Raw genomic sequence first — 19,543 nt, 5'->3', positions numbered from 1 at the left:
AGGTGATTTTATTTGACAGCAATTAGATAGTAGGATAAGCTATCCACTCAAGCCACTTCTAGTTCATGTCAACAGAAATCACACCAATAAGATTTAAGATTTAAATTAGTAACAGATTTAGAAAATTTAAGACCAATCACAGTTCCAAATTAGCTAAGAAGGGATAACTTTTTCACCACCTAGCTTTTAAACCATACTATACACTTCTCTCTGGCAGAGTAGAAATTCATCTCAAAAGCACATTTTTCCCTTAGAATGGTGTCATCTTCTAGAGAACGGACAGACTTCACACCAGTCTCAAGAGAAAGTTGGGTTTCAGTAGATTAGCTCAGAGATTTCTTTGTTCCTAAAACCTCTAAAAGTAAGGAAATTAATGCCTACTGTTACCACAGTAACTGACTTGCCTAATTGCTTGAGGGCTAATAAAGAATCCCAACCTTTTTGAAATGCATCCCCCAAAAGACAAAAAAACACTACACTGTTAAGTTAAATGGCACATACAGATAACCATTTCAAGTCCAGGAAAAAATTATCAGTAAGTATTTCAATGCCTCACTCTGAGAGACAATTATATTGTTTAATGTGGACAAATTTTCAGTTACTACCTAAAATGGTTCAATTCTGTTTTGTTCAAAATATATGAAGGCTAACCTGATGAAATACACTGTTTTATAAACCTGATTATTTAATCAAAAATGCAAGAATTTTAGAATTATTCTAAAATTTTCTAACAAAATGTCACAAAAGAGAAGTCACGGTAAACAAGCTAAAATTTCAATTTCTCACTTTGGGCATTGATGCAAATTTTACAAATATCCATTGAGTTTCACAAAGCTTCTCTAAGGAACAAAGCTGTATCACCATCACTACGCACAAAGGAAAACTAATAACAAAGGCTAGCTGATTTTGCAAAGGTCAGCAGAGTGCTCTAGCATTAAAAATTATACTATGAAGAAGCAGGGAAGTACAATGGAAAGAAATCTACACTTGGAGTCAGAAAACCTAGGCTCCAATGTTGCGCTGTATCAAGAAAAATTATCCAAAAGTTATAAGTAAGACAAAAAGAAGGCAATATGTCCTTTCAGTGTCATACAGGAGCACAAGCCCACCCAATGATTATTTCATATGGAATATACATTTATTTAACTCATTATTTACTATTGATTAAAAACTCAGACTCTATGAAGTTACATGTTAACTTGTAAAATTTTATCTAGTAAAAATGCAACTGAATTCTGTCCAGCAGAAAAGATAATCTCAAAGCCTATGGTTTTTACTGCCCTGTAGGACAGCCCTGTACCTAAGCTAGCAATTGTTTCAAAGTTCTTTCTCCAATGTCTTTATGTGGTAAATTTAATGTATCAACTTGACTGCGCTAAGGGTTACCAGCCCAGAGCTGGTAAAACAGTTATTTCTGGGTGTGTCTGGGAGGGTATTTCCAGAGATTAGCATTTGAATAGGTAAACAGAGTAAAGAAGACTGCCCTCACCAATGGTGGGCATCATCCAATCTGGTGTGAACCTCAATAGAACAAAAAGGCAGAGGAAGGGGAAATTTGCTCTTTGCTTGGGCTGAGATGTCCATTTTCTCCTGCCCTTGCACATCAGCACTCCTGGTTCTCAGGCCTCTGGACTCTAAGCAGGTCTCACACCATTGGCTCCTCTGGTTCTCAGGCCCTCAAATTTGGTCTAGAATGACACCACTGGCTTTCCTGGGCCTCCAGCTCGCTGATAGCAGATTGTGGAAATTCTAAGCCTCCACAATCGCATGAGGCAGTCCCTCACAGTAAATATCTTTCTCTATATCTATATATATATCCTATTGGTTCTATTTTTCTGGAGAACCCTATTACCTATATAATCTTTGCTCCACTTTGAACCAATTTTATCTCCTGTTGGTTCCCTCATTATTGAATTAAACAAATGTGATGTGCTCATTGTATATTTGTATGAGAATTGGTCTTTAGTTTTTTTAGAAAAATATGCTGTGACACTTGGCCACTTAGTATCCACGTGATCTTGCACAAGGCACTACTTTTCTAAATTTTCATTTCTTCATCTGTAAAATGGGATTAAATTGCCATTATATTACTTGCCCTATTATAGTACATTATTATTATATATTACTTGCCCTACTGACCACGGGGTTGATGTCAAGATAAACAGTGATAAACCTGATGTGACATCTCTTAAACTGCAGCTATACATGAGTTGGCATACTGATAGGAGTAGTGACAGATCTTTTACTGCTATTATACCTCACTCTCTTTAGTATACTGAGAAGGATCAAGAACCTATGGGTACAGAAAGAGATATCAAATCCATACAAATTAGACTAAGTATATAAATTTATCAAAAGTTAATTAAACACTGAAGTGCTTCATAGGCAGAATGTTCTTTTAAATGATAAATCCAAATAGAGAAAAGAAAATGGATTCATTTATCCAAAAAGATTTCATTCTTATGCATCAGATCTGATCCAAGGAGTACTAAATTTCAACATGCATCTATTTTATTTCTCTGTATATTACACAAATTATATTTAGGAGGTTTCCAACTACAATCCAAGTTACAACAGTAATATACATACACTCATCTAACTTTTCATGTGTGTAGATGAGAATATAGAAAAAAAATAAATTTTAAAAACTGATAAGTTATAAGATTGGATTAGTAAGTGTTTTCAAATAACCTAACAAAAAGCTTATAAGACTAAAGCAGCTTAAATGATTCAGCAATTCACTTTGGTTATCAATGTCCTAAATTTGGTTAGACACTTTGGGTTTCACCTATACAATTATGTTATTTTTACTAAAAGAGGCAGTTTCCAGTCAAAAAGTCTTTCAAATGTTAACAATGCAACAAACTTTAAAAATTCTGGGTTTGAGTTCTTTTATTGTATTACATAGTTTCTGAAAATGTAACCTTGCCCTATTATTTTATCTATACTTAACCAATATACTAGCAACTACTTTATATATATATATACATATACTATATAGACACATATACATGCACATATACACATGCATGTATAATCTGTAATTTATTGTAGAAGATATAATTTATAAGGTATTCTCTTGTATTGTTTTTGAGAATCCCTTTCTACTTTTCAATGCACTAATAGGAATAGGAGGGGGCAGAGTAAAAAAATTAGGACCAAAGAATCCATGACAAAACCCTCATTAAATTCCCTAATTAAAGAGGATTTAATTAATCTATTGCTCAATTTTGGCTAATCTTAATTTCACTCCAAATAACCCAAGCAAGCAAACAAGAAAAGCTAAATAAAACCACCATTAGCATTTGGTCCAGCTACAGTAAATCACGGCAATTTTAAAAGTAGTGGGATATTTTTTTTTTTGAGAGACCTATTTCTTTATAGGCATCTACCAAATTTTCATAACTGTCAAGTATCATGTAATATATAATTTATAATAACAAAATATAAATTAAAATTTTTATTAATAGTCAACTGAAATAAAATACAAATAGAAACAATACAAATAGAAACAAATAAATACAATAAAATGCTATTAAAATGCTAGCAACAGGGAAAAATATAAAAGCCTCTCTCTATGCTGTGTCATTGTGAGAAGCCGCACTGCCCATAAACCAGGAACATGACTTTACCTGAACTGAATCTATGGCACAGTGAAGTGCTTTATAACTGAATTTCACTATCCAACTGAATAATTCATTATTTTTAATGAATTTTCTCTGTTCTGTAAGTAGCAATAGCCAGTCAGCTAAAATCAACCACTATAAACTGGGAAACTGCAGAGGAAGTTTTCAAGTAAGTCAATTTAAAACTTGCTTAGGCTGTCTATTTTTCCTTTTTATTTTTTACTCTTACTTCATATGGCCTGAGATGAAATTTTATAGGACTCATTATCAAGAGGACATTGACGGTTGCCTACCCAGCATCCATTCCACCCTGTACCCTTTGTACAGTACCATAAATTTAATTGAGATAATGACCAGTTACTCACAAAGCCAATGTGCTTCAAGACAGCGGCCCTTAGTACCAGCTCCCATGGAAAATCCAACTGATCTGAAAGTAATCCCATTCCCCTTGCCACAATGATGATTCAGAAACTCAGGCCTAAATTCAAGGCATTCCCTTGAATTGGGGGTAAGAATAAAACCTATGATCTAATTCAGGCCAATGAGATACAAGAGAAGGTGTTTAGGGGGTTTCTGAGAATAACACGTCTTGCACTTGTAAGAAAGTACCAGAAGAGATGCCCTATATTTGAGAATGGGAAGCCTGGGCCTTCTACAGCCAGTTTGCCATTATGATGGAAGCCAGCTTGAGGACGAAGCCAACACACAGAAGACAGCAAAGATGAGAAACGGAGCTATAGTAGATGGACTAAACCAGTCTTAAAGTCAGCCCTACCTCAGCCTTCAAGTTTCATTTTAATAATAAACTTCCTTATTTGTTAAGCCTGTTTGAATCAAGTTTTCTGTGCTTGCATTCTAATACACAAATATAATTGAAAATAAAAGTATGTGGCCAATTCTTTTCTTTCTTTAACCCCTTATCTTAAAAAAAATAAATTATAACAATAAAAAACTAGCCACACAAAGGATACAATATCAAAAGTTTCATAACTTCATAGAGTTTCAAATCTTTTTAAATCAAAATAAGAATAAAATAACCTTAAAAATTATAACTGTTGGGGAAGCTAGTAAAGTAGTCTTGTTCAGGCTTCAGAGGCGGCACTAGGCTTCTCTCTGACCAGGCAACGACCCTAAAAACTGGCTAAGTGCCAAACTGCTGAGCTACATACAGGCCAGCAGGGGTGACACCAGCATACCTTGTAAATCATTAGATAAGACAGGGAGTAAATCTGGGGGCTTGAACCTTGAGGGCCTGGCCAGCCCCCGGGGATTAGAGAACATTCCAAGACTTTCAAGTTAAGACCAAGACATTTATGACAATACCAGGGCTGCAAATTTGCACGCAGGCTGATTATTATCAGTGCTTATAGTGGGACTCCTTCATGTAGCAAACTGAAGTCTCACCCGTGGGGTGGAAGCACTGCCTGGAGCCTTTTCACAATTGGGACTCCAGATTGCTGTACCAGGGACTTCCCAGCGCTGCTTGAATATGGATGTAGGTGCTTCCCCAATTCGGTGACGTATAAACCTCTGTCTTTACTATTCTTTCTTAATTAGTTATACTATTCTTTTCTTAATTAATATACTGTATTCTCGTGTTAATTCAATAAACTCTTTAAATTTTTGCTTAACTTAGTGCAGAGTGGTTATTTTGCCAGCGAATCCTACGAACCTTGAAACCAAAAGTAAGGTTTTCGGCAAAACAATAACTTAAATAAATGGGAGTGATATTTAACTTGAGGATGCAAAGCTCTGTATTGAGCAGAAATTCAGCACTGTCAGGTAGAAAGAAAAATGCAGTATTTTACAATAAGATCAATTTAAGTGTGGGAGGAACAGCAAAAGATAAAAATAGACACAGAGTGAAAAAGAAACTGGAAAATTAATATACAATTCTGAAAGCAACCATAAGTTTACCCAATGCAAATCTTTTATAAGAACTTCAAATTAGCCTCTTCAGACAGGGCAAGTTTACGTGAAATGAGTAAAAGGAAAAATCAGCAATCTTGTGATTGTACACCTCCCAGAAGGCAAAAGTTATCTTCCAGTCGAATTATCTTACCACCACACTCCAGTGCCTTCATTTCATGAATGAACAGCAAAAGCAGATCAGGTTCCTACTGCCAGGCATGGAAACATTCATTATTCAACAGCAGACTTCCCTGACACTGATGATCTATCACATGGATAGGGTCCACTGTAAAATACGGTGACATATGTTCAAACATTGCTCATCTGTCCTAGTCACTTTTACTAACCCGGTGTTCTAGCCCAATAATGATTGATGGGTATTCCTTTTGACTTTGCCATATAGTTCTAATGGTTCTATAAAGAAATACCATGGGCCTGTGCATTATCATTTTCAAAAAAAAAAAAAGATCAGGTGCCAATAGGTGATGTCTCATGCTACACATCAAAATTTCCAGAAGCAACAAATCTTTGATATTTTTTCCAACGGCTCCTATTATTCCTACCATACACTAGGAAGATCCCATATCTCTACCTTCTCGGCCTCAGAGAGACCTAGAGAGAGGGTGAATCTCTGCCCTGCCCTGAAGAGCTAGCCTATCAGACTAAAGGTGGAAGATCATAAAATGCAGGGACAAGAACACTGGACTCAGAAAGAAGCAAAGCCTTAAAGAAGGGAAGGGAGGGAAGGTCACTGGTTCCAATTATTTTAGGGAGAATGTGAAACTATTCTAATTGCTTATTTCCCAATGAAGAAATTATTCAAAAACCATCCTCTTTCTTAATCCTCCCACATATAAGGCATTTATCAAAAAAGAAAATCACCTTTAAAAGAGGCTGACTGCTCTGCCGTGAGGGAGGACACAAACTGATAAACCTCTATGATCCCCAAGGACAGTACTGCAGAATAATGATGGTGTTGATGATAACAATAAAAATGGTGATAATGATAAATTAAAAAAATAAAAGAGGCTGACTGCTATGACTAACCAGCTTTAACATGAGGTAAGCTTAACTCTTATCAAAGAGCTAAAGCCTCCAAAATACTTTTCCCCCAGTATCACTTTGAGGTGATCTGATTTTATCAAATTTTATCAGTTGGACTACAAGGTTCAAATACTCCTGAGATGACCAGATTCAAGATAAGCATATACAAATTAAGGTACTTTTCTATATGTGAGCAAGAATCAGTTAAAAAGTGTAATTTATATCTAAATTCAAGAACAGCAAAAATGACAATCTACTGAGGAATAAACCTAATATAACATGCATGAGACCCATTTTAAAGACAACTAGAGAAGTTTACTAAGACATCAAAAAAGGGCTAGAGAAGACACACTGAGTTTCTGGATAGTCAGTCTCAAAACTTTGAATATATTAATTAAATCAATACACTCAAGAATCAATACCAAGAAAAGACGTCGGCAGGATTTTTCATCGAACCACAAGTTTAAAGTTCACTAAGAAAAGAAATAGGTCAAGAGCAGTAAATATTTTTTTGGAAAATAAGAACAAGAAGGAAAAGCTCACTCTATTAAACATAAGCAGTACACAAAAGCAGTAATTAAAATAGTGTGGAGTTGGTATAAAAAGATACAAATCAATGGAATAAAACATACCACGTTCAGAAACAGAGCCATGTAAATATAGAAATTTGACATATGCTAAAGGAGGCACTTCTAATCTTTAAGAAAGAACAAAGTACTCATTAAACGAGGTCAACAAAACTGTCTAAAATTCTGGTATACCATTATCAGCAAAAATTCAAAAGATTAATCACATACAACATTTGCAAGAGAACAGAAACTGGCCTCATCATTTTCAAAGACATTTTGTAGAACTTATCAACACTTTATATTTCCATACCCTTCACCACATGCACATATAAACACAAAGATGTATGCAAAGGATGTTCATTTTATCAGTCTGTAATAGCAAACATACTAAAAGCAATCAGTAGGGTAAATTAATAGTTAGATAATCAATGACATATCCATATATGGCATAATAAGCATTCAGTAAAAGAATAAAACAGAACTATATGTATTAAGATGACAAGTTCTGTAACATAGGTGCCAAGTGAAACAGGAAAAACTAAGTGTCAGTAGTAGTTACCATTTAAATTTGAAAATACAAAATGATAATACGTGTATTATGTAAATGCAAAGAACAATGCAGGAGGATAAGTATCAGTTAATAGGGGCCTCTACAGGGAACAGAATGGAACTGAGGTCAAGTATGTGAAAGCAGAGTTTTAATATGCTATAGTTTGTTTTTCAACAAGCATATCTATCTCTCTCCCATCCTCACTCCCTCAGTCCCTCTCTCCTATCCACCTCTTTCTTGAAATCTGAGAGTAACATGAAGGGCCCCTGCAAATAATGAAGTCAACAGTGATTTATATTTTTCTAACATGAGATCCTGAGGATAAACACAGTTTCATGATTTTAGTAAAATCAAGAATGAGAGGAGCGAAATGTGATTACCTTAATACAAGTAGGAAAGATGAGGGTAACAAACACATTCAGCCTTCCCCATCCCACCCCCATGTATAACAGCAAAGTTTCTGGAATGGGACTGACCTCATTACCAGTACCAGGAATGAAATCCAATTGTTTTAAAGCCAATATGGAAATCCCACTCCCCCTGCCACGCAACTGATTCAGGGACAGGAACTATAACCCAGGTCTCAATTCTCTGGTCTCCATTCCTGTCCATAATTACTAGGTCCAAGGTGGTCCAATTGTAACAAAGATCAGGATTCTCCTTCCATGCTATGGGAAGGGATGATTTTCCACCTTCTAGATGTGAAGAAAGAAATACATAGCCATAGTTGATGCACACAGTCATCCTCCAACCATATAAGACATCACCCTGAAGGTAAAGCATCTTCATGCCTTCTTCATGGAAGAGGAACAAATACAGGGCCAGAAAAAATAGGCAGTGCTCTGACTGAACATGCCTGAAGGCCACTCTATCTCAGGATGTGTCCACTAAATAGGCTAATAAATAACCTTTTAAAGCTGAAGTCACTTTGATTTGGATTTTCCATTAGTTGCAACTAAAAGCATCCCTGTTGATGGGATGGGATAAGTAAAACCTAACACCACCTCTTGATCCTATTTTTTAAAGACTATATAGAATTCCATTTTCTTTATCTATCATAATTTATTTAACTATTCCCTATAGATGACAGTTAGGTTGCTTGCAAATTTCATCACAAACAATGTTCAAAGAATACCCTTGTGTGTATGTATGTATCTTTAGGCATTCATATTACTATTTCCATAGGACAGATTCTTAGACATGAAATTACTAGGTCACAGAGCACTCCTATTTCTCTGCCTGTCTTCTTAACAATAAATTTTTCACAACCCTGGGAGACAAGCCAAAGAAGCTATACAGAAAGCTAAGAAAAACTTCTACAGAAGTTTGGTGAAGGATTTCACCAAATCGTGTGGTGAAGGATTTCGAACTGAAAACTAAAAAAAGATGTCTTACATCACCTGCCACTCCTACAAGAACACTTTGGTCAAAGAACAGACGTCCATGAAGGCTTATGGTTGACTATGAGTTGCAATACAACCATATATAACTCAATACCTAATTTTCCAGTGTTAGATATAGATCAAGTTGATGGTATTTGAGATGGATATTAACGGATCATTATCACCATCAGTACTGTAGCTGTTTATATCTATAGCCTACCTCTTTCCCCCATACTTGCCCAGTGGCTTACACTCTTTAATGTATAATATCTGGGGAATATAGTGTGTCTCAGTTTTCTGACTAGCTCTCCCCCAATAATTTTGCCCACACCCTGCTCTACCCATTTGTTCACATGAGAATACCATGTTATTACCAATAACTGAATCCTTCCATAATCTCAATTCCAAGCATCTCACTCTCAAATTAACATCTCCTATTTTTGAAGCTCATTCCCTCTGGAAACTCAATCTTTTGATCCACCTGGGGCCTATAATCCAATGGTCCTACTACCTTTGCACTCTCCTCACCCCCAGGCAGTCCTTACTTCCTCCTTGGCCAGTTTAATTGCAAAATTATAACCACTTCCTTGCCTACTTCCCCAATTTCATTGCCCATCTCTGGTTTCATTATTCTCTCCTGGCAAAACTCTAACCCTGAACAAAACAAATTCTCTGCCTACTCTGTGCCTATACCTATGTAGCTGAATGAATGTAGCAGGTGAAAAACACAATCTTGTTGACTGATGTGTTTAAATTTGTGACCACCAACTTCAAGTGAACTCTTAGTCTTCCTAGCATTCTACAACTTTTCCCTAATCTATTTACTATCCTCTCTTTCTAAGCTAACTATTTATACCTTCTCTTGTCTACCTAAACCTATCATATTTCCTCCCATTATCCCTCCCAGCTGACAACCATGCTTCAGACTTCACTTAAGCAATCAAAAAAGAATGTCCACAAGCTCCTACCCTGAAATTTATTCACATAATTGTATCTATGCTCATATACTCTATTGTGATGGTTAATTTTACTGTGTCAATTTGAATGGGCCACAGGGTGCCCAAATATTTAAACATTATTCTGGGCATTTCTGTGAGGGTGTTTCTGGATGAGACTAACATTTGAATCAGCAGACTGAGTAAAGCAGACTGCCCTCCCCAATGTGGGTGGGCTTCATCCAATCTGTTGACGTCCTGACTATAACAAAAAGGCTGAGTGAGGGGGAATTCACTCTTTCTGTCTGCCTTTAAGCTAGGACATTAGTCTCCTGCCTTCAGACTCACACTTGGACTGAAACAAATAGTGTCTGCTCTCTTGGTTCACAGGCCAGACTTAGACTGGAACTATACCACTGGCTCTCCCAGGTCTCCAGCTTGCCATCTCTATACTAGATAGACAGATAGATAGATAGATAGATATTACATATATAGACAGGTATAGGTATAGATATAAAAATTGGGAATTGGCCCTTGCTATTAGGGAGGTATGGAGGTAGGTAGATAGGTAGATAGATAGATATCCCCCATGACTTATCTGTGCTCCTAAATCCAGCCCCTCCTTGTGTGCACTAGATTCCATATCCTCTCATCTAGTCAAGGGCATTTTTCACCTCTCTTCTGCATCATCAATTTCTCCCTCTCTACTAGTCTACCAGAAAAGTCCCAAAGTCCCATCAGTATATAAGCATATGCAATTTCTCCCATCATTAAAAAAAATCAAACAAATTTGACTTCGCTAACTGCTCCGTTCTTCTCCCCTAAAAACTACTCAAAAGACTCATCTATACTAGCATCTCTATTTCCATTCCTTCCATTATCTCTTCCCAGTGTTTAAAAGACACTCCACCCTTGGGCTTCCCTGGTGGCGCAGTGGTTGAGAGTCCGCCTGCCGATGCAGGGGACACGGGTTTGTGCCCCGATCCGGGAAGATCCCACATGCCGCGGAGCGGCTGGGCCTGTGAGCCATGGCCGCTGAGCCTGTGTGTCCGGAGCCTGTGCTCCGCAAGGGGAGAGGCCACAACAGTGAGAGGCCCGCGTACCGGGGGGGGGGGGGGGGGGGGGGGGGGGGGCGGGGGGAAGAAAGAAGAAAAGACACTCCACCCCACCAAAAGGGCTCACTCGTTTCAAGGTTACCAATGACCTTCATGCTGCCAAATCTTACAGTCAGTGCTCATCTGGCTCAACACACCAGCAGCATATGACCCAATTAATCACACTCACCTTCTTGAAACACCTTATTAGGCTTCTGTGACAACTTTTGATTCTCCATCTACATCAGTCAGCATTCCTTCTCAGTACCCTTTGCCCATCCCTCCTTACCTCCCCAATCTCCAAACATAACAGAAGATTCAGGTCACAGACCTGGTTGTTCTCTTCTCCATCTACATTCACTCCCTTGGAGATCACATCCAGCCTGATGACTTTAAAATTAACTACAGCACACTGGTGACTTCCAAATTTATATAAACAGCCTAGAGCACTCCTCTGAACTTCAAACTTGTATACCCAATTATTTACTAGATACTTGAATGTCTAATGCACATATTGTACTCAATAGGTATAAAATTTCCCCGAACTGCTCCTTCCATAAATTACAATTTTCAGTAGGTACACCTCCATCCTTCTGATTGCTCATGCCAAAAACCTTAGAATCATCCTTGACTCATCTCCTCCTTTCACACCTCACATCCAATCTATCAGCAAATACTGTTAGTTTTACCTTCAAAATAAAGCTGAAATCCTACCTCCTATCACCACCGCCACAGCTAAAACCTTGGTTCAAGCCACATTATCTCTTATCTGCTTGCCTCCATAGTCTAGTCTCAAAACAGTAGTCAGAGTGATTCTGTTAAAAGAAATGTCAATTTAAAGGATTATATACCATAACCAAGTGAGATTTATCCCAGGAATGCAAAGGTGGTTCAATATAAGAAAATCAATGTAATATGTCACTTTAATAGAATGAAGGAAAACACCACATGATCATTTCAAGTGACACAGGCATCTGATAAAAATCAAATATTCTTTCATGATATAAAAACTCAAAAAACTAGGGACAGAAGAGAATTTCCTCAACACAATAAAGGGGTTTATGAGAAACCCACAGTTAACATCATACTCAGCGGTGAAAGACTGAAAACTTTCCCCCTAAGATCAAGAGCAAAACAGATACTCACTTCCACCAATGCTATTCAACATAGTATTGAAAGTTCTAGCCAGAGAAATTAGATATAAACAAGAAATAAAAGGCATTCAAATTGGAAAGGAAGAGTAAGACTACCTCTACTCACAGATGACATGATCCTGTATATTAAAAAAAAAAAAACCCAAAGAATCCACAAGAAACTACTAGATTTTTTTGGGGGGGGGGTGCTGTGTTGGGTATTTGTTGCTGTGTGCAGGCTTTCTCTAGTTGTAGCGAGCAGGGGCTACCCTCCGTTGTGGTGCGCGGGCTTCTCATTGCAGTGACTTCTCTTGCTGCGGATCACAGGCTCTAGGCGTTTGGGCTTCAGTGGTTGTGGCACATGGGCTCAGTAGTTGTGGCGTGCAAGCTCTAGAGCACAGGCTCAGTAGTTGTGGTGCACAGGCTTAGTTGCTACGCGGCATGTGGGATCTTTCCGGACCAGGGCTCGAACCCGTGTCCCTTGCATTGGCAGGTGGATTCTTAACCACTGCGCCACCAGGGAAGTCCCACCAATTCCAAGAAACCTACTAGATTTAATAAGCAAATCCAGCAAAGTTGCAAGGTACATGATCAACACACAAAAATAAGCTGTGTTTCTAGACAACAGCAACAAACAATCTGAAAGGAAATTAAGAAAGCAATCCCATTTACAATGGCATCTAAAAGAATAAAATAAAATATCTAGGAGGTGAAAAACTTCTACACCAAAACCTACAAAACACTGCTGCCAATTAAAGAAGATATTTCATTCATAAACAAGACAAGTTCGTCACTTGTCTCCATAACATGAGCCTGTACTCCACAACAAGAGAAGCCACCACAATGAGAAGCCCACGCACTGCAACAAAGAGTAGCCCCCACTCGCCGCAACTAGAGAAAGCCTGCGCGCAGCAGTGAAGACCCAACACAGCCAAAAATTAATTAATTAATTAATTTTTTAAAAAGAAGACGTTTCATTGCAACAAATGGAACAACACCTATGTTCATGGATAGAAATACTTAATATTGTTAAGATGTCACACTACCCAAAGCTACCTACAGATTCAACACAATCTCTACCAAAATTCCAAAAGCTTTTTTTCAGAAATGGAAAAGCCAATCCTCAGATTCATATGGAATTGGGAGTTCCCTGGCGGTCCAGTGGTTAGGACTTGGCACTTTCACTGCCGTGGCCTGGGTTCAATCCTTGGCCAGGGATCTAAGATCCCGCAAGCCACCTGGTGCTGCAAAAAAAAAAAAAAGTCATATGGAATTGCAAGGGGCCCTGGATAGCCAAAACAGTCTTCAAAAAGAACAAAGTTGGAGACTTGGACTTCCCAGTTTCAAAACGTACTACAAAGCTATGATAAGGGTTTAGTAAGAATACACAAAAATCTCCTACAACTCAACAACAAAAAGACAAACAACTCAATTTAACAACACACAAAAGACTAGAATAGACATTTCTCCAAAGAAGATATACCGATGGCCAATAAGCATGTGAAAAGATGTTCAACGTCTTTAGTCATTAAGGAAATGCAAATCAAAACCACAACAAGATACCACATCACATCACCACCTAAGATGGCTATAATAGAAAGAAAAAGGAAAGCAGAAAGATGAGAAGAAAGGAAAACAAAAGAGAAAAGGAACAGAAAAAAAGAAAAGACAAAAGAAAAGAAAAAGGAACAGAAAATAACAAGTTTTTGAGAGGATTTGGAGAAATTGGAACCCTTATAACATTGCTGGTTGAATGTAAAATGGTTCCACCACCGTGAAAAACAGTTCTGCAGTTCCTCAAAAAGCTAAACATAGGGACTTCCCTGGTGACGCAGTGGTTAAGAATCCGCCTGCCAATGCAGGGGACATGGGTTTGAGCCCTGGTCCAGTGCGGAGCAACTGAGCCCGTGCGCCACAACTACTGAGCCCATGCACCACAACTACTGAGCCTGCGTGCCTAGAGCCCGTGCTCTGCAACAAGAGAAGCCACCACAGTGAGCAGCCTGTGCACCACAACGAAGAGTAGCCCCCGCTCCCCGCAACTAGAAAAAGCCTGTGCGCAGCAATGAAGACCCAACGCAGCCAAAAATAAATAAAATAAATTTTAAAAATTAAAAAAAAAAAAGAACTAAACACAGAATTATCATATGATCCAGCAAGTCCACTCTAGGTACAGACCAAAAAAGAATTGGAAAAAGGGACTCAAGCAGATCCTTGTAAGCCAATGTTCAGTGCACCATTATTCACAATAACCAAAAGGGGGAAAAAACCCAATTGTCTGTCAAAAGATGAATGGATACACAAAATATAGTATATACACACGACGGAACAGTATTCAGCTATAATAGGAAATTAAGTGCTAATACATGGTACGACATGGATGAACCTTGAGAGCATTATGCTGAGTGAAATAAGTCCGATGCAAAAGGACCAATATTATGATTCCACTTGTATATACTACCTAGAATAAGCAAATTCATAGAGAGTATACCAGAGGTTACCAGGGGCTGGGCAGAGGGAGCAATGGGGAGTTATTGCTTAATTAACCAGTTACAGAGTTTGCCTGGGGTGATGCAGAAGTTTTAGAAATAATGGTGATGGTTGTGTAACAGTGAGTGTAATTAATGTCACTGAATCGTACACTTAAAAAATAGATAAATTAGCAAACTTTGTTATATACATTTTACAATTTTTTTTTAAAGATCATTCAGATCATGGTGTTTCCCTGACAAACCTCTCCAGTAGCTTCCCACCTCCCTCAGAATGAAAACCCAAATTTTCAAAATTGCCTACAAGGTCCTACACAATCTGTCTGACTTTATCTTCTACAATTCTCTATCTCACCCTGCTCTAACTTACTGGCCTCCTAGGCTGCTCTGCGGACACACCATGCAGGCTCCCTCAGAGCCTTTGCACTTTCCTTTCCCTCAGATAGCCACAGGACTAGCTCTCTCACTTCCTTCAGGTCTTTACTCAAAAATTACCTTCTCAGCCAGGCCTTCCCTGACCACCCTGACCACCTACTGTAAAACTGCAGCTCCCTACCCCCACTGACACTCTTCACCTTCTGATATACCAGGCTTTTGACTCATTGCCTATCTCTCTCCAAAATGCAAACTCCAAAAACGAGCGATTTGTGTTTGTTTTGTTCATTGATGGTATCCCCAGTACCTAGAGCAGCGCTCAATAAATATCTGTTGAATTAACAAAGGGAGACCACTGTTCAATGGCATGAAAATCTAAATGCCCTACCCACACCGACCTTCAGCTCCCTAAAAGTTAACGCACCGAACTATACAAAATCCTTAGTACTCTGACTTAAAGACCACTAAATTAACATCCTAAGGATTCTAATATCCTCTTCCATAGGGAGAATTTTTACATACTCAAACATATCCAGAAAACAACTCAAATTAAACCAGGGAAAACAAAACAAACCATTAAGGATTCAATGCTTTGAACTCAAAAAATCCAACATAACTTGTTACACTACACAAAATGGGCTGGGTGCCTGGGAGGTGGAAAGGGAGAAGGAAGATGTCCGTCTCTAAGGAATATCCCACACACAGCCCAGAGGCCTGCTCTGCCGGACTGAGCACCGCCAGTGTCGGAGAAGGCTAGAATGATACCTCAAGGGTCTGGAGGTGGAAGCAGGGTTGGGGAGGACACGTTACCGTGAGAAGAGTCAGTTCAATGGGACTTCTCCTTCAGCTGGACGACTTGTGCAGCGTCCCAACGGCATTGCCTGGAACCCAGTCACTCATGCTGGACACCAATTCAATCGACCTTATTCCCGCGGGTCAGAGTCCACGCCGGAGTGTCACGGCGCACACAGCATACGTCACTTCTAGGACACGGACCTTCCCACCCCTCCCTCCGGGGTCCGTCGGCCCCCAGTCCACCACTCCCAGAGCGCCGCGCTGCAGCCCCTCCCACCCTAGCCCGGCGGGCTACGCGACACGCATGCGCGGAGGACTCCCGCCGCCGCTGAGCACTCAGGGAAGTGTAGTCTCCTTGTGGGTGCCCGTGGGCCGCCAGAGTCCTACGTCCCGGCGGAACCTGGAGAAGTCAGAACACTCTCGCCACCCGGGTTCTTATCCCCACCTTCACACCTGTCCGGTCACCTCACGCTCACGGTCCGATCCCACGCGCTGGGCTTCCGTCAGGGCGGGCCCCAGGGGAGAGCGGATACCCGGTCTTCCCTTCAGCGGGCTGTGCTGGAGGAGGCGGGGCGGACTGCCCGCCTCCCACCGCCCCCTTCCCCGCCCCCCTCCCCGCCCCCCTGTCTCCCGCGGGCCGCGGGCCGGTGCCCGAACAGAGGCGGCGGCCCCCGCAGCAGCCGCAGGAGGGGCGGCGGCGGTGGGCGCCGCAGGCGATGCCCCTGCCCGGCTCCTCCGGCGTGGGGCAGTGCGAGCGGCGGCGGGGGAGCAGGCAGGGGGCGGCGGCTGCGGCGGCTGCAACAGAGGGGCCGAGAGCTGGAGGCGGCGGCGGCGGCGGCGGCGGCCTCGAAGGGCATCGGCGGAGGCGGTGATGGCAGCAGTGGTGATGTGAGTGTGTGCAGGCTGGGGCCCCGGGGGCTGTCCAGCCCGAGGCGGGCGGCCCGGCGGCGAGCGGGAGCGGGAGGCCAGGGGCGGCGGAGGGATGCTGTGTGCCCGGTGCGGAGCCGGGAGACGCCGCCCGCCGCCCGCCGCCCGCCGCCGCCGCCGCCGCCGCCGCCGCCGCCGTGGACCGTCCTGGCGCTGCGGCGGCCGGCGCCGCGCAAAGAGCGGCCAGGTGTGGGGTTCCCGGGCAGAGGCTGGGGCAGCGCAGGCCGAGGGGCGTCTGCGATTGTTCTCAACACTCCTCCCCCACCCCACCCCGTGTGTCTGTTTGTCACTTGCAGCTGAAGATGGAAAGAGCCAGGCGAAGGGGAGGCGGCGGCGGCGGCGGCGGCCGTGGCCGCGGCGGCAAGAATGTAGGGGGCTCTGGCCTCAGCAAGAGTAGACTCTATCCCCAGGCCCAGCACTCCCACTACCCCCACTACGCGGCTTCAGCCACCCCTAACCAGGCTGGGGGCGCAGCCGAAATCCAGGAGCTGGCCTCCAAAAGGGTGGACATCCAGAAAAAGAGGTTTTACCTAGATGTGAAGCAAAGCTCCCGGGGCCGGTTCCTAAAGATAGCCGAAGTCTGGATAGGGAGAGGCCGGCAAGACAATATCAGAAAGAGTAAACTGACCCTCTCCCTGTCTGTGGCCGCGGAGCTGAAGGACTGTCTAGGGGACTTCATCGAGCACTATGCCCACCTGGGCCTGAAAGGCCACCGACAAGAGCATGGTCACGGCAAAGAGCAAAGCTCCAGGAGGAGACAGAAGCACGCAGCACCCTCCCCACCAGTCTCTGTGGGGTCCGAAGAGCACCCTCACAGTGTCCTCAAAACAGACTACATAGAGAGGGACAATAGGAAATACTATCTAGACCTAAAGGAAAATCAACGGGGTCGCTTCCTAAGGATAAGACAAACCATGATCCGGGGAACTGGCATGATAGGTTATTTTGGCCACACTTTGGGCCAAGAGCAGACTATCGTCCTCCCAGCACAAGGGATGATTGAGTTTCGGGACGCCTTGGTTCAGCTCATTGAAGACTATGGCGAAGGGGACATAGAAGAACGCAGAGGTGGAGACGATGACCCAGTCGAACTCCCAGAGGGGACTTCTTTCAGAGTGGACAATAAAAGGTTCTACTTTGATGTGGGCTCTAATAAATATGGAATTTTCCTGAAGGTAAGTGAGGTGAGGCCACCTTACCGTAATACTATTACTGTTCCATTCAAAGCTTGGACAAGGTTTGGGGAGAATTTTATCAAGTACGAAGAAGAGATGAGGAAAATTTTCAACAGCCATAAAGAAAAGAGGATGGATGGCAGAAGGGCCAGTGGTGAAGAGCAAGAATGCCTCGACTAGAATGAAATTGAACTCCATCAGGCAAAAGTTAAAATCATAAATTGGCTAAAAGTACTGATCCATAATCATTTGAAGAAATTTTTCCTCTTTTTTTGGCCCTTTGTTATGAGTAATACCTCTAGTAGTTATACTTCAAGGAGTCTGATTCTCATGTTATGTTATCCATAAAACACTATAATTCTTATGGGAATTTCAGCCTTCCCAGAGCTAAATAGTTTAGCTGCTTCAGCTGCTCCAGACTATTGAAGTATGCAAATCAGCACAGTGTGACATTCTGACCTTCTAGATACCATAACTAAGATTAACATTGCACTATGACATAAGCCTAAAAAAAGATACATATACCTGATATGTAAGTGTGAATTTCTATTTAACAAGTTCCCCAAAAAAAGTATTCCATTCCTACTTCATTAAAAGCTGCTAGGATTACCTGTAGGACAGTTACCACAGAAACAGAAACTGACTTCTATTATAAATATATTTATTTACAAAAGTACGAGTAGAAATATATTAAATGTCCATTGGATAACTGAATATTAAACAGTACCATTAAAGAATCGAATCTTAGAGTTACTATAGTATTCTATAATTTCAAATTTTGTGGTGACCCTACAGTTTATACTTGCCATATCAATGCCATGAGAGAGTTTTAATTGGTTATTCTAAGGTAGTTATAATCCCATCTTCACCTCTGATTATTGTACCATATATTATTATTGACTTTCCAAAGTTTCAGGAATTACTTTTATGTCACTGTTGCGTGGGAGGCTTTGCTATGGAAATCTTGATATTTTAGCTTTTCATGCTAATTTGAAGGTTGTGAGAGGTTCTTTCCCAAAATACATCATGGACTCAAGGTGTTATATTTTATGCTGCTGCTTTAGCACTGTTTCAGAAGGGTTGGTGCACCAGTTACCTGATATAAAAATAATCTGTAGTAATATATTTTAGTAGCACTTTTGCAGTTGCTGCCCTGAAGTCCATTTCAACACTTACAGTATAAACCTGACTTTTAAAGGTGTTTTAATTCCAGGAAAAAAAAAAAGTTTTTTTCTAAAAAGCATTTAGAATAAATATACAATTTCAGCCTGGAAAAATATAATTTGAAGATTGGTTATAAACATATTTGAAAGAATAATTCAGGCATTTTTCCAAGGTGCTCTTTATGATACTTTACACAGGTTTACTTTACACAAGACTCACCCACTTACTGGTATTAAAAATTACTTTCCAGGAAGTGCCACAGCAATTTTTCAACACCCAAGCAATTTTTTAAACAAGTGGATATAATGTATATGTGTACCAACCCACCCTGTATTAACTGACTGAAATTTTATCTGTTGAGCTGCATTTTATCT

General features: G+C 40.8%; 2 protein-coding genes across 9 annotated transcripts in view; one reads left to right on the top strand and one right to left on the bottom strand.

Moving 5' to 3' along the window:
* WRN (WRN RecQ like helicase) overlaps positions 1–16,451 on the bottom strand; it is a 138,206-nt gene extending 121,755 nt beyond the window's left edge. For 5 of the 8 annotated variants that reach the window (XM_082863821.1, XM_082863830.1, XM_082863826.1 and 2 more), the window contains exon 1: positions 15,919–16,031. The gene's annotated coding sequence lies outside the window, so the exon portion shown is untranslated. Of the gene's footprint in view, positions 1–15,918; positions 16,032–16,348 lie in introns of those variants that run through there. The other 3 variants (XM_082863822.1, XM_082863829.1, XM_082863828.1) reach the window with 3 other exon arrangements.
* A 239-nt stretch (positions 16,452–16,690) lies between these two features.
* The window catches only part of PURG (purine rich element binding protein G), a 33,582-nt gene continuing 30,729 nt past the window's right edge, over positions 16,691–19,543 (top strand). The window contains 2 exon segments of the mRNA XM_082863850.1: positions 16,691–16,791; positions 17,127–18,014. Coding sequence (XP_082719976.1) covers positions 17,133–18,014 — 882 coding nt within the window. The 5' untranslated portion in view covers positions 16,691–16,791; positions 17,127–17,132.

Source organism: Leucopleurus acutus, assembly GCF_964270905.1.
Source record: "Leucopleurus acutus genome assembly, chromosome: 21".
Taxonomy (NCBI): Eukaryota; Metazoa; Chordata; class Mammalia; order Artiodactyla; family Delphinidae; genus Leucopleurus; species Leucopleurus acutus.
Note: the sequence above shows the minus strand (reverse complement) of the source record. Positions and strands in the feature narration are given on the sequence as shown.